We start from the raw sequence: 16547 nt of genomic DNA on the forward strand, positions 1-16547 counted from the left end.
CTCAATGTTCTATTTCTCAAGTTAAATGCCAGGTAAGTGGATGTTTACTTTGTGATTATTTAAATTATGTACTACAGACACTATTTTGCATGTATAATATATCTTGATTTTTTTTTTTACAGTTTTTTGATAATGTTATCAATGACCTTTTTAAAAACTAAGTCAGGGACTTGGTGATGGCAGATTCTAGTAGCAGTGAGTTAAAAAAAGAATGGAAGACCACAAATATAGACAAATTCTTTAACCACTGACTTCAAGGAAAAAAGTGGGGACTAAGAATGAACACAAAGTACTAAGTAAAAAGAGACAGGGCTGAACATTTTAATATGGGAAAGTCTGACAATGGTCACATGTTAAGAGAAAGGTAACATTAAAGATACAGAAAAAAATTGATGAAACAGGACTAAAGCTTAGAAAGGAAAGGCTCAAGAAAATAAGAAGAAAAATTGGCCCTGGCCATTACCAAGACACTGGAAACAAATGTGATTAAACATGAGGCTAACCAAATTAGTCCTGTGTGGCTGGAATGAACCGTTCCTACGTAGAAGCTTGGAAATAGTAGCAAATAAATGTGAACACAAAAGCAAGGACAACATCTTGGTGGGCCTTGAATTCATTGCAAAGTCACTAAAAACATTTCAAGGGACTTCCCTGGCAGTCCAGTGGTTAAGACTCTGAGCTCCCACTGCAGGGGGCACAGGTTCAATCTCTGGTTGGGGGAACTAAGATGCCACATGCTGTGCAACACGGCCAGGAGGGAAAAAAAAAACATTTCAAGAGGAAAGTTAACAAGGTCTGAACATTCACATTAAGTGAATGTTTTAATAAAAGTATGCAGGCTAAGAAAACAAGTCAAGATGCCATTAAAATAATCTTTATAAAAGAAGATATCGGGACATGAAACAGGAGCAGTACAAAATTAATCAGTTTATCCTATCTATGTCAATTAACCTGTTCAGTTTTGGGAATAGAATAGGTGAAAAACCATAATCCCTGCCTGCCCTCAGTAGCTTACATTCTAGTGGGGGAGACAAACAAGAAAGCAAACAAGACAATTACAGGCAGTAGAAAATACTACAAAGGAAATAAAGGTGATGTATGAAGAGTGATGGGGATGGGGCTATTTTTTACCGGGTTGTTAGGCAAGGCCTTTCTTGAGATGCTGACATTTAAGCCAATACCGAAAGGCTCAAAAGAAGCCACGGAGAAGGAAAAATATTTGAGAGAGTATTTCAGGCCAAGAAAACAAAACTCTGAAAGCTCACTGTGACTGAAGCCGAGAAGAAAGTATGAGGTGAGTTTGAAGAAAGAGACGAGAGTAGCAGGACCCTCAAGTCTGTATAAGAAGTGGCTGGTGGCATAGAGATGAGAAGCAGATGAATTTGATATATTTTGAAGGTGAAACAAACAGAATTTGCTGAGGGTAAAAAAAAAGAACATGCATACATTAATCCCTAGGTTTTGACTTTTTCAAATGGAGAGATAGTAGTTCCATTTGACTTTTTCAAATGGAGAGATAGTAGTTCCATTTATTAAGATGGGAGAGACTGAGGTAAGATTAATGCATGGGAGAGAAGAAGGAGAGGGAGAGTCAATAATTTTATTTTGGACACGTTAAATTTGAAGTACCTATGAGATATCCAAACAGTGATAGCAAGCAGGCAGCTGGATATATAAGAGTGGCATTCAAGAAGCAAGTCTGGCAAGAAATATAAATCTAGGAGTTATCAAAGTACAAATATTTAAAGCTTTGAAAAGGGGCCTTAAAGAAAGTCTACCACTGTAACTTCTACAAATAATAACAGCAGCTAAAATTAAATGGTAACACGTTTTACCATTTAATTTACCAAGCACAAAGAGATTAAGTAACATGCCCAATGTCATTCAGCTAATTTTAGAGCTGGATTCCAACCCAAGCAGTCTGACTCCAGAGTTGTGCTTTCATCTACTTTGTCAAGCAGAGACCAGGTGGAAGGAAACTTAATCGCAAATCCTGAGGCACTCCAATGTTCACAGATAAGGAAGGCATAAAAGATATTTATTCCAATTACGCGGTTTCAGGTAAGCGCTGAACCACAGGCTCAAAAGTAGCTACAAAGTAAATCTCCACTTGTGAAGTTACAGATATCAGATGCCAGCAGTGAAGCAATAAAGTTTACTCTCCCCTTCCAAAAGCCCTAGAGTCCTAGGTCCCTCTCGACACCTCCGTCACCTACTTCTCTCCCAGAAGAGTCATTCTCCAAATAGCCTCTCCCAGGCATCTCAAAACAAGACCCCAAGAATCTGTCACACACACACCCTAGCCTAGGTCCCCTTTCTCAGCCCTCACCTCCCCCACCAGATGGCAGAGAAGGTGGCCGCGTCTCCCGAGCAGACAGTGAAGATAAAGAAAGGTTTTAGGGAAAACCCTTGTCCCAGCCTCAGCAAGCCCAGTGGGGAGGCTGCCGGGAAGCACGTCTGGCGGAACCGGGCTGGGAACTGAGCTCCCCACGTGGGCCTGGGGAGACGGAACCCCACTCACCAAGCCATCTATCTGCACTTGCTTCACGGCTGAATCCCCGGACCCCGCTTTGCCTTTGCCTTTCCCTGCAGCGCCAGTGGTGGAGCTGGAAGAGGTGGCAGCAGAGCCGGTGCCTTCCTTGCGGGACGCCATCTTTTCTGCCGGACAGGAAAAGAGAAAAACGTGAGTAACGGGAAGCGGAAGTACAAGCTTCACGTGACGTCAGACGCAGTCTGGCGTTCGAGAGGCGGAGCTCTTAGGAAAGGCACGGGGAGGCCCCGCCTCCTTTCTCACTACAATCACCTTCTTCGGCAACGGAATCCTCTGCACATGCGCGTTGTGCGTTAGCGGCTTTCAGAAAGCTTTACGAAAGGAAAAATGGACTTTTTAAAATGTTTTGCACTTTATGTTTAGTCGGTCTCCACTAGGCAGTTGATCATAACTGCATTATAGCTCACATTTATGTAGCGTCCCATTCGTAAAAAATGCTCTTACTTCTCATTTTTTAAATTAATCCCCATTTCCAATCTTGGGAACTATGAAGAGCTATACAAACTCCCATGTTAGGAAATTGAGACGTGATTTGTCTAACGTCATTCTGTTAATTAGTGGTGAACCATATTTCAGTTTGTTTAAAATTTCTTTGCAATTTTTGTCCTTTTAAATATCCCACTAAAATTTTCCAGTCATGTATGCTAAACACACTACATGGGTTCTTGTAATCTGAACAAAGACAGTGTATGTGGGCCCTCTGCATGAAATAGCCCAGAGCCAAAAGATACAAATACAGAGAGAGAGAAAGAGAAAGAGTGAGAATGAAGTAGAATTTTAAACAGGAAATCAATATGATCACCCTAACTAGAAAGGGTCTAGAAGCAATGACATTCCTTCACTTGGATTCCTAGTTTCCTTCCTATCTCACTGACTGATCCTTTCTTCTCAGTCACCATTGCTGATTTCTTTACCCTTCTCTAATTTTAAAATTAAAATTTAATTTATTTTAATTAAATTAATTTAATTTAAGAACAGCAGTAGTGTTCAGTCCTTGTACATCTTCATTCCCTTATCTTTACTCCCTATCTCAAGGGTCATCATGCAATGCTGATGATTCCCAAATTTATATTTCCCCAGACCTCTCCACTGAACTCCACACCAGCATATCCATCTGTCTATTCAACATCTCCACTTAAATGTCCCACAAGCACCTCCAACTTAACCTTTCAAAAATTGAGCTCCAAATACCACCTCCCTCGAAAAAAATGTTCTTCCCACAGTCTTCCCCCTGTCATTTGATGACAGTGTTATTCTTCTAGTTGATAAGAACAAAGCCCTTTGTTCTTATCAACCATCTTTGACTCCTCTGTTTCCTTCACACCCTACCCCTGCTCCATTGGAAACTTCTGTAGGCTCCACATTAAAAATGTATTCAAAATCCAGACTTCTTTTGGGAAGATGAAGTAGAAATATTTTTTCCTATTCCTCACTATAAGTACAACAAAATCCCAGGATATTATATATAAAAGAAACATAAGAAGACTCTGCAAGGTGAAGAGAAGGAGAAAGACTGGTTAGGGACATGGAGACCCAAGGAGCAACACAGTGGTGATTTCCCAGTTTCTATTTGCCGCATATATCCCAGACTTGGAGCTGAAGTCCAGTCACCTGAAAATATCAACAGGCACAGATTTAAAAACTCCAGCAAAAGTCTGTTCTCTGCACACTGCCAGTAGAGACCATGTGGGGAGCTTGAACTTTCACCCCCACCAGACAGTAATAGTCACCCACTCCATCCCCCAATGGAGTGATGTCAAAGAAGGCCTAGTGGAGACTAAGGATTTCACCACAGCTGGTAATGAGGCCACCCACTCCTAATGCCAGTGAAGGAAACAAGAAGAGCAGTAATAAAGCATTACTACCCCTCCCATCCAGGAGATATAAGTTTACGGGTAGTGGGAGCTGGAACTCCCATCCTCCAGCAATAACAAGGAACTAGTCCTACCCCCAAGGGAATCAATGGAGGCTGAACGTGAAACTTCTATTTGTACCCTCCTAGGGCAGTGATAAGAAGGACTCCCTCCTCCTTCCATTGCCAGAGCTGTGTCAGAGGAAACCAGCTAAAACATATGTCTCAAGATCCAGTGTTCTGCACAAATAACAAATGTTAGCGAGAATGTGGAGAAGAGGGAACCCACATACACTGTTGGTGGGAATGTAAATTGGTGCAGCCACTGTGGAAAACAGTATGAAGACTTCTCAAAAAACTAAAAATAGAGCTACCATATGATGCAGCAATTCCACTCCTGGGTATATACCCGAAAAAAACAAAAACACTAATTCAAAAAGATACATGCAACCCAATGTTCATAGCAGCATTATTTACAACTGCCAAGATATGGAATCAGCCTAAGTGTCCAATAACAGATGAATGGATAAGGAAGAGTGGTATGTATGTATAATGGAGTACTACTTGGCCATAAAAAGAGTGAAGTTTTGCCATTTGCAGCAAAATGGATGGACTTGGAGGGCAAGTGGTTACCAGTGTGGAGAGGGAAGGGGAAAGGAGCAATAGGGATGTGGGAATTAGAGGTACAAACTATTAGTTATTAAATAAGCTACAAAGATATATTGTACAACATGGGGAATATAGCTAATATTTTATAATACTATATATGGAGTATAGCCTTTAAAAATTGTGTATCACTATATACCTGTAACCTATATAATATTCTACAGCAACTATACCTCAACTTTTTTAAAGTTTAAAAAATAAAAAAAGAAGATCCAGAGTTCTGTAACAGAATACCCAAAAGTCTATGTCGCAATTTAAAAAAATCACTCATCATCGCATCAAGAACCAGGAAGATCTCAAACTGAATGAAAAAAGACAAATAGTTGCCAGCACTGGAATTACAGAGACGTTAGAATCATCCAGCAAGGATTTTAAAGCAGTCACCATATAATGTTTCAACAAACAATTACGAACACACTTGAAACAAATGAAAAGAGTGTCAGAAAAGAAGTTCAAAGTCTCAGCCAAGATATAAATAAGAATGAAACATAAATTTAGAACTTAAAAAATACAATAACCAAAAATAAAAAAACTCAATGGATGGGCTTAACAGCAGAAAAGAAAGGACAATGGAAAAAAATCAGAGGACTGGAGATAGAATGATAAAAATCACCCAGTCTCTACATAAATTAACAGAATATAAAATGGTACAGCCACTGTGAGAAAGAGTATGGCAGTTCCTCAAAAAATTATCATAGAATTACCAATTTCACTTCTAGGAATATAGCCAAAAGTATTGAAAGCAAGGACTCAGACAGATATTTGTACACCAGTATCATAGCAGCATTATTCATAATAGCCAAAAGGTGGAAGCAACTCAAATGTTCTTCAACAGATGAATTAATAAATAAAATGTGGTATTTACATACAAAGGTATATAATTCAGCCTTAAAAAGAAATGAAAGTCAGAGACATGCTGAACCTTTTCAACGAGGATGGACCCTGAAAACAGTATGCTAAATGAAATAAGCCAGACACAAAAAAACAAATATTGTATGATTCCATTTATATCAGGCACCTAGAATAGTGAAATCTGTAGAGAAGAAACAGTAGAATAGCAATTACCAGGACTTGGAAAGAGGGAGGGGTAGGGAGTTATTGTTTAATGGATGCAGGTTTCAATTTGGGATAATGGAACAGTTCTGCAGATGAACAGTGGTAATTGTTGCACAACAATGTGAACATACTTAACGGCACTGAATTGTTCACTCAAAAAAGGATTTTAAATATAAGTTTTTATGTTATGTATATTTTAAAAACAACTTAAAAAAGGGAGACTGGAACAAAAAATGAACAGAGACTCAGAGGTCTTTGGAACTATAAAAAATACATATCTAACAATCCTGTCATTGACGTCTCACAAAGACAAAAGAAAGAGAGCAGGGGTTAAAAGGTATTCGAAGAAATAATGAATAAAAACTTCCCAAATAGGGGAAAAGTCATAACCTACAGTTTCAAGAAGCTTGAGTGAATGCCAAACACGATACATCCAAAGAACTTCACACCAAGACATATTACAGTCAAACTTCTGAAAACCAAAGAAAACATCTTGAAAGCAAAAAAAAAAAAAAAGAAAACCTTATATATATTTTTTTTTTAATTTTTTTTTTTTTTGCGGTACGCGGGCCTGTCACTGTTGTGGCCTGTCCCATCGCGGAGCACAGGCTCCAGACGCGCAGGCTCAGCGGCCACGGCTCACAGGCCCAGCCGCTCCACGGCATGTGGGATTTTCCCGGACCGGGGCACAAACCCGTGTCCCCTGCATTGGCAGGCGGACTCTCAACCACTGCGCCAACAGGGAAGCCCCAAAACACCTTATATTGATATAAGAGAAAAACAATTAGATTAGAGTGGATTTCTCAACAGAAACCACAGAGACCAGAGGAAGTTGCATAATATTTTCAAACTGGTAAAAGAAAGAATTACCAACCCAGAAACCTATATCCAGCCAAAATATCCTTCAGGAATAAAAAGGAAATCAAAACATTCTTGGATGAAGGGAAACTAAAACAATTTTTTACCAGTAGACCTACCCTAAAAGAATGACTGAAAGAAGTTCTCTAAAATGAAAAGACACAATAAAAGAATAAACCTTGGAACATCATAAGGAAGAAAGAACACAGTAAACAAAAATATGAGTAATTACAATAGACTTTCCTTCTCCTCTTGAATTTTCTACATTATTTTTGAGAGTTAAAGCAAAAATTATAGCATTACCTAGTGTGGCTCTAAATATACGTAGAAGAAACACTTAAAGCAAATAAGGGCTGGTTAAGGGACATATAGGAAGGTCAGGTTTCTACAAGTCACTTGAACTGGTTAAATGACTTAACAGTAAACTGTGATGTTATTTTTATCTAATATAATACCTAGAGGAACCACTAAAAATGCTTTACAAAGGGAGACACTCAAAAACACCATAAATAAATCAATATGAAACTCTAAAGAATGTTCAAATAACCCACAAGAATGCAATAAAAAGAAAACAGAAATAAAAACAGAGAATTATAGGGGGAAAAAATGAAATGGCAGTCTTAAGCCTAAACATATCAATAACTAGATTAATATAAATGTTCTAAATACACCTATTAAAATACAACTATTGGAAGATTGGATAAAAACAACTTAACCATAGGCTGTCTAAAAGAAACTGATTTCAAATATAACGATATAGGCACATTGACATAAAATGATGGAAAAATCTATCATGCAAACATCAATCAAAAGAAGAAGGACTGGCTGTATTAATATCAGATAAAAGAGAATTCAGAGCTAAGATAATCACCAGAGACAGTGGGAAATATATAATGATAAAATGGTCAATCACCAAAAGCACACAGCAATTCTAAATGTGTATGTCCTAGCAACAAAGCTGAACTTACGTTGAGAAAATACTCATAGAGCTCAAAGGACAAATAGACACACCCACACTCATAGTTAGAGATGTCAACTCTCCTCTCTTAACAGTTGATAGAACAACTAGAGAGAAAATCAGCAAGGATATAAAGGAATTTAGCAACGCCATCAATCAACAGGATCTAATCAATATTTATAAAACATTCCACCCAACAGCAACAAAATACACATTCTTGTCCAATCCCCATGGAACATAGAGATCATATCCTGAGTCATAAACCAACCTTGACAAATTTAAAGTAACTGAAATCATTCAGAGTATGTTCAGCAACCACAATGGATTCAAACTAGAAATCAAAATATAAAAGTAACAGAAAATTTTCCAAATACTTGGAAACTATACAACATGCTTCCAATAGCCCGTGGATCAAACAGGAAGTCTTAAGAGAAATTTTAAAACACACAGTAAACTGAATGAATATGAAAATATAAAATGTTAAAATTTGTGGGACACAGCTGCGTCAGTACTGAGAGGAAAGTTTATAGCTAAATGTATACATTATAAAAGAGGATGTATCTCAAATCAATAAACTAAACTTCCTCTTCATGATCCTAGAGCAAAGTAAGCCTGCAAACATGCAGAAGAAATTAAATAACAGAATACTGAATATATTTGATCACCCAAAGAAGATTGCTCACAACCATTAAATTGTACTTTAGCCGCCCTCCAAAAGGCAGTTTTGATGTTGTGGTTATTAATTTCACTGTGGATATTCATATACCAGATAAAATAAATTTATCCTGTATTCCCAATAATATGTTCTTCATTCTCTCTGTCACTGGAGCTAAAGTTTTTAGCATACTTCTATATGTGCTGGAAATATTTCAAATTTAGTCAGAGGCAAAAAGAGAGAGGATGGTAAAGGCCTTCCAAAGCAAGCTGTGGGCCCTGTCCACGGTGATTACCGCATGAGGACAGGAAGCAAAGGATAGCCTGCCATGCCTGAGCGAAAAAATGAAAAAATAAACAGTCTGACTAGTTCTGCTTTTGTGGCATAGTAACTCAACCCATTCGGAAAACACAGCCCAGTGAATGTCAGACTGTGACCAGTCCATGCCTTAGACCCAGCCAGTACTAGAGCTGTTTTCTTTCACTTGGCTAAGATTTACCTAAATCCCTCTCAAGGCAATAAAATAGAAGAGTCAAGACACCAAAGATGAGCCAAAGGATTTTTTTAAATGTCACTTTATTCCTATTCAGTATTCAGATGAGCCAAAGGATTTTTTTTTTTAATGTCAGTTTATTCCTATTCAGTTGTTGCCTTCTTCCAGACCTCTATGGAAGGCAAGGTTCCTTTGGACATCTTGACAGTCTGAGTTGAGCTCAGGGTTGGCAGGCAACCTCTATAGGACCAACATAGCATTGGTTCTAGCCTTGGTATGAAGGAAGAGGGTAGAAAGTCATCTGACCTTTCTATTTACTGTCCCTCTGGAAAGTAACCACATGTTCGTGACATACAACCGAGGAATTGTTCTGCTTTAGTACCCGTTAGAAAGAAAGGAGTCAAGGAAGCGCCATTTTCAATCAAATTTTCAATGAAAGCCTGTAAGGGGTGTATGTTCTTATCTCTTCTTTGTAGATTATTTTCTAGGAAAGGAACACAAAGATCTTTTTTTCCCCTTGAGAAGGAGATACCATTATGGCATGGTGACAGGATCTCCCCAAAGATCAGATTAGTCACTCCATTGTTAGGGAGTCATAAGTAACCAGGTATAGAGAGAAACAGGAAGCCTACCTTCCAATAATATTCACTCAGGAGGGGATCAGAAACTCCCTACTCTATAGAAATGGGAGGAAAGGGCAAGAGCCGTCCTATCTCCTCCTCTCCAAAAGAATATGCCATGCCATCACAATTCATGAACAAGACCTGGGACACAAAAATTGGACATAAGCAAAGCCAGAAGAAACAACATATAAACAGGGCAAAACTAAAGCTCTGAATTAAGTTCATAAACTCTTTAGAAGTCCACAAATATTCATTTGGCCAAAAGAAATCATTTGGCTTAAAACACTAACTGCTTTCCTTAATATTTAACTAGAATGGAAAAAATGCCTTTGGGAGATAGTTGAAAGCAGCTAATAGCAACACTTAACTTTGCATCCCAGCCTCTTCACAATGGTGTCCAGGACAAAACAAGAACATATGCAGAACATCTTAAACTTCTTTAAGGTAAAATATTATATAGGTAATATTATCATTTTCCCTTTAAAAGTACATTTTCTTGCATAGATTTAACAAATATTCCATCAGTTAGGATGCTTTGGGCTACAAGCAACCAAAAAAAAAGTAAACAAAAAACAATTTAAATTATTTTAAACAAGAAGGAAATGTATTCTATCACATAACTAAATGTCTAGAAGGGGGCAGACTCCAAATGAAGCAGCGTAAAGACGCCAGTTTTTGGCGATACGCGGGCCTCTCACCGTTATGGCCTCTCCCGTTGCGGAGCACGGGCTCCGGACGCGCAAGCTCAGCGGCCATGGCTCAGGGGCCCAGCCGCTCCGCGGCACGTGGGATCTTCTCGTACTGGGCACGAACCCATGTCCCCTGCATCGGCAGGCGGACTTTCAACCACTGCGCCACCAGGGAAGCCCCTTGACTGTGTCTTTTGCCGTGTTTTGGTTCTGTCCACAAACTGACTGGCTACCCCTATAACCTCAAAATACCTGCCAGTAGCAAAGAACACAATGTGCTTCTTTTTTAATGTTTATTGTAAGAAAAAGAAAACCTCTTCTCCTAACCATGGGGGAAAAGTCTTTCTCTCTAGTCTGGGATCAATTTAAGTCATATGTCTTCTTCTGTGTACATACACACTATGTGAGGTTATACTTTGAAGAACTAAGTGATTTGTTCAAAATTATGAAAGTCACAATAGAGAGGGTAAAGAGAGAGCCAATAAAAAGAAAATAATATTCATTATTCTTATGACTCAGCATGTGGGTATTTTCTATATGTTTGCTAAAATAATAATTTTAAAATGATGTTTGATCTTCTCATCCCAGTATTTTGATGTATGACTTATCAACTAATATTAAAAGAAAGTGATCTCACATTGAAAACATTTGCACAGATTCTAAGAGCGACTTTTATTTGGTATAGTATCATGTAACTAATACCTTGTATTGGTGTAATTCAATTATAAATATAAGACTTTGAAATAATATTCTACTGAATTATTGAAAGCCTTGCCACCAGAAGTTCAGTTTCTGCCCTGAAGTCCTCCTGCTGCTTAAAAATATATACGAAACCATGAGTGAAAGGGTTGTCTTCAACATTTTGTTCAATATAAATAAATAGTGTTTTTAGGAACTCGTTTAATGCCATAATCTGACATAATTCTCAATCTTTAAACTCCTTTAAGTAACAGTAATAATATTTGCTTACTTAGAGTAATTTTATAAGGATTCATTAATCTTCTAAAAATGCTTTGATAGGTTAAAAATGAATGACCCCATACAGTATGAACTTCTCTACCAGTTTCAGTTATGATTTAATTAAATTTCAAAGGGCAGTTTGTTATGTATGTATCAAAGTAAAACATTTTGCACATTGCTACCACTTCTTAGCTTTTCTTTTTTCTCTACCATTGTATGTTTTTACTACTTCAATGAATGCCACTGAACATTTTGTAGTAAAATCCCAATGGAGAGCACTATGCAGATCTATTGTGTAATAGTAAATTCCTTTCAACTTACCTCACATGGCAGTATTTGTTCTCTGTATAATTTCATTCAAATAAACTATTTAGCAAGCAAATTTGCTAGTCTAATTTTACAGCCATCTGACAACAGTCATCTGATACCCAATGGTGAACTACTTCCTGATCACTGTCTTGCTTAGAAATATCCTTGACAAAGAGCAATCCCTTGAAATTTTTTTCCAAGATACAGTTTCTCCTTTGTCATTTAAGGAAGAGCCCACTGGTACTAGCTGGGCCAACAGACAGAAATTCTGCTCGCTTTCTTTGATTGACAACTGGGTGACACTAACATTGCCTTGATGTTTCTTGCCCAAGCAGCTGGGGTTCTTCATATTTAACTAACTTTTCCAAACAGGAGATATATCCCACTGACATTCTCAGTTCAAATCAAATTGTTTATACGTTCAAAAGAAACAAATGTCTAGATAACTTCTATAGTATGTAAAATGGATTTAGTTTATTTTACTTTGAAAAAGTTTTTTACCTTTCACAAAACTTATAAACTAGAATTTTGAACCTGTTCAAAGAAAGGGTAATTGTATTGGCAAACACTAACCAACATCAAACTTTTATCGAAAACATCTGCCAATATAAAATTCTCTAATACTGGCAAGTAGTTTTAACATACTCTGTCAATTAAGATTGGGTTTGGCTGCATATAAAAGAAACAATTTATCAATGTAGGTTCCTTCTTGGTTGAAAAAAATGTACCATTCTGGTGAGTGATTTTTTTTAATGAATTATTTATTTATGGCTGTATTGGGTCTTCGTTGCTGCACACGGGCTTTCTTTAGTTGCAGAGAGCAGGGGCTATGCGCAGGGTTCTCTTGTTGCAGAGCACGGGCTTCAATAGTTGTGGCATGTGGGCTCAGTAGCTCCACAGCTTATGGGATCTTCCCGGACCAGGGCTCGAACCCATGTCCCCTGCATTGGCAGGCAGATTCTTAACCACTGTACCACCAGCAAAGTCCTGAGTAATGCTGATAATGGGGGAGGCTATGCATGTGTGGAGGCAGGGGCTACATGGGGAGTCTCTATATCTTCTTTTCAATTTTGTTGTAAACCTAATACTGCTCTAAAAACAATAGTCTCAAAAACTAAAAGAAAATAATTTTTTAAAACCGAAATAGAAGTTTATTTTTCTTCTCATGTGAAACAAGGCCAGAGGCAGAAAGTCTAGATTTGGAAAGGTAGTTTCATAGTCATTGATGGCCAGGCTGCTTCTGTTATCTACTTTGCTGTCTTAGCACATGGCCTCCATCCTCAAGTTTACTTCTTGCTCTAAAATACACTGCTAGGGTTCCCTTCGTCACATCCAAATTCCAGGGAGTGGTTAGAAAGGCAATGGAAAAAAACCAAAAGTGCTCATCACCAAGTTAAGTTCCTTTAAGCAGCTTTCCCAGAAGTCCCTTGTCACACTTATACTTACATACCCTTGGCTAAAACTTAATCGTTTGACTGTACTTGACTGCACAGAAGGCTGGGAAATGGATTCTCTTTTCTGGGCACACTATTGTCCAGAATAAAATTAGGATCCTATTACTAAAGAGAAGAGATATTGAGCATCAATTTACAGTCTGTGTCACAGTCATTATGTTAAATGTGGTGATTTTGTGGGAAATTTCAAGCAGCCATTAAAAATAATGAATAAGAACTATGCCAACTGACTTGGAGTATGTGTGGAGAGGATTTCCACAAGGAATGTTGGGTAAGAAAAGCAAAATGTACAGAAGTGATAAAATACGATTCTATCTTTGAATAACATAGAGTGACAAAAATCTCTACATATGTATGCATATATGTAGGCAAATAAGTATATGAATATTAAAAAATTACAGAAGTTACACAGTAGATTAACATGTGTTATTTGGGCAAGGAAGAGTAGATGAATGTCCTGTGTTGTTCCATTGTTCCTCTTGTTATAACAGGCATGTGTTATTTTTGTAATTTGAAAACTGTAAGGATGATTTTTAAAAACGTGGCAGCCTCCAGAACCAACCTTCATAACACCTTCCCCTATATATAAAAACTCACAGTAAGCAAGTCCCAGATGGAGTTTATCCTAGGGGATCTTAGTGAAGGACTAATAAGCCCTCAATACAAACCAGTTTACCTAAGTTGTTTTACATTATTTATTTCAGGAAAATGTTTATTTAAAGAATATGTTAGCTGGATAACGTTAGGGAAAATGTTGTATTCTTTTGGAGCTAACGGATGTTAACAAATATTTAAATATGAATATAAGGCAGAATAATATCACAATAGATATCTTTGCTGAATTATTTGGTATACTAGTATTTATGAAATTAAACAAAATAACCTTTATGAATTGTATTTAATATTTACCTATTTAATTCCATTTAGGACATGAATCTTTCATGAAAATTCTTGTTTGGGAATTAGTCATACCTTGCAGGAATAAATCATTTTCAGGTCAACTTGGCTTCATCAAAATTTCATGAAGGAAGAACTTCAAAATCATGTACAACAACATCATATTATAAATTATATTTGATCCAGATGTAATAAAGAATATGAAGAGTATGAAAAAATAAAGAAAAATAAATGAATCTCCTACCTCAACTGAATGTCTATTTGGCCTGGAAAATATCCAGTGTACTGACCTGAGGAAAAAAATAGCAGCTAGCAATGCTGAGACATTACTGTTCCTGCACTCTAAGGTCAAAAAAATTTTCAATGACTATTAAAAATTTTTAATTAAAAATTTTTAATAATATTATAATAATTTTCAAAGTAAAATTTCAGATTTAAACTTATAACCAAATAGTTTCTCCAATAATGGCAATATTTGGCTTCTGCCTTTTGTTGTGGCCAAATATTGATTTTCCAATACTAGGTCATTTGGCATCAGGCCAAAACGTATTCAGTGGACCATTTAATGAAAATGTCCCATTGGGTAAACAGTGATGCTTTACTGCAGACAGTCCTTCTGGAACACCAATATGCATAATAAATGACTTGGGGATATTGTAATAAATGTCACTTCCTCTCTGATTAGTATCCCTCTCCCTCAGTACTTGTTTTGAATCAGAAATGGGCATATTAAACAAGCACACTAAGAACTTTTCTGCAGGTCCCAGGATCATGTTTTGAGAAACACTGCTGTAACAGAAAATTCTGTTTTAGATTTGATAATCAGCAGTATAGACTGTCTTCTTATTTGTGAAATAAGGGTCAGTTGTGTAAATAGCACTGTCATATACATAGAGCTTGAAAAAAATGCTACAGTCCAGTAAATTAAAAACAAAAAACAAAAAAACTAGAGTATGACTCAAATCCCTAGTCCTGAACCTCATTTTTCTTAGTAGTGAAACGTGGCTAACAGGATGGAGCTGGTAGATAAATCTGTGAGCCTGTTTTTAAAACTGTTTTAACTGTTTTGCAAGGCTGGGATAGTATATTTTCTGTCTTTGGCGGGATTATAGTCAGAGTGGGGTGTTGGCACACAGGGATAAAGAGAGTATTCAGATTGGAAGGTCATGAGCAATTATACTCAAGAACCATAAATCCAATCCTACAATAACTCTTCATGTCTTCCAATTCCTAAATTTATTTTCAGTTAAATGAAAGCAGTCATCTAAGGGGTGTTGTGCTGTGAATCAAGACAGGGTTAACATTATAAAAGATTTTGGTTCCAATTTCATAAATCTATATCTTCAAATAAAACCCCAAATGCAAATAACACATCTCGATCACTTTGTAAGTTATTTTTCTGCATTGGTTCTTTCTCTCAATCTTTAGCTAAAACGAGATTTAGGACAGATTCCAGGCCAGAAGAAAAAATGCAAAATTCCATACTCCCCATTCTTTGGTTATTTTGCCTAGAATTGAAGTGGATATGTGGCAGTTAGCCACGGGGGAACTCAAAATTTTCAGATTTACTCTCTTCATTAATCAAGTTGAGCAAGTAATTTCTAAACTTTCGGTCAGCTTTGTACCTCCCTGTTAGTAGCCCAGTATGTCGTTCTCCTACCTCAGAGACTATAGACATAAAAAGCGTTCTTAAAAGTCATCTAGTCCTGCCAACCTATTTGACAGTGAGGAAGCTGAACCCGTTTCTTGGGGAGTTGCTCAAGGTCAAATGGCTTGGGTGAGGGGCAGAATTAGCACTCTAGTTTAGGGACACTGACTCTTGGAAAACGAAGTTCTTGAATAAGTCTTCCGGAAACACTCCATGCGAGTGATTTAGGATGGTCTCCAGGAGAAGAGGAAATGCAAAACGATGAGGACTTTTTGCCCTGACATTTGGCTTTTCAGTGGGAGTGGTCCTATGGCGGGAATGTGTGCGGGAGGTGAGGGGGAGAGCAAGAATATTTGAACTTCAGGCAGGCGACCTGAGTTCCGGTGATAGTTCTGACACTAAAGAACCACGTGCCCTTAGTAAACGTGCTTAACTTCTTTATAGGAAGGCAATCACTACAAACCTGCCCAATCATAGTCGCCCAATATACTTTGGTCGCTTTCTTCCCTCATTTGAGAATTATTAACATTAAAGGGAAAAATATAAGGTATATTACCTAGAACAGTGCCTAGGACATAATAAGGCTCAATATTTTCACTGATTATTATTATACCGCGGATTTTTCTGATGCCGTGCCAGGTAACGCGCAAGAGGCAGTGTGTATTTTTTTTAACCTGGACCATGACTGCGCATGTGCGCCTCTAATCGCGCACTTAGTCGTTTTCCCACTTACGTGCAAGCTCCGCCCCCGAGGGCGTGTCCCTTAAAGCGCGGGCACCGGGTAAAGCGCGCTCTCGCTTGGGAGTGACGTAAACCAGGCCCACACATGGGGCGTTTGCTTCCGGGGCCAAGGGTTCTTCATTTCCGGGAGAAGCCCG

General features: G+C 37.8%; 1 protein-coding gene across 2 annotated transcripts in view; it reads right to left on the reverse strand.

Moving 5' to 3' along the window:
* EIF3H (eukaryotic translation initiation factor 3 subunit H) overlaps nucleotides 1-2656 on the reverse strand; it is an 87165-nt gene extending 84509 nt beyond the window's left edge. For both annotated transcript variants that reach the window (XM_082858589.1, XM_082858588.1), the window contains exon 1: nucleotides 2522-2656. In XM_082858589.1, the coding sequence (XP_082714715.1) occupies nucleotides 2522-2653 (132 nt within the window). In that variant the 5' untranslated portion in view covers nucleotides 2654-2656. The remainder of the gene's footprint in view (nucleotides 1-2521) is intronic.
* Between the last annotated feature and the right edge of the window lie 13891 nt (nucleotides 2657-16547).

This window comes from Leucopleurus acutus, assembly GCF_964270905.1.
Source record: "Leucopleurus acutus genome assembly, chromosome: 17".
NCBI lineage: Eukaryota > Metazoa > Chordata > Mammalia > Artiodactyla > Delphinidae > Leucopleurus > Leucopleurus acutus.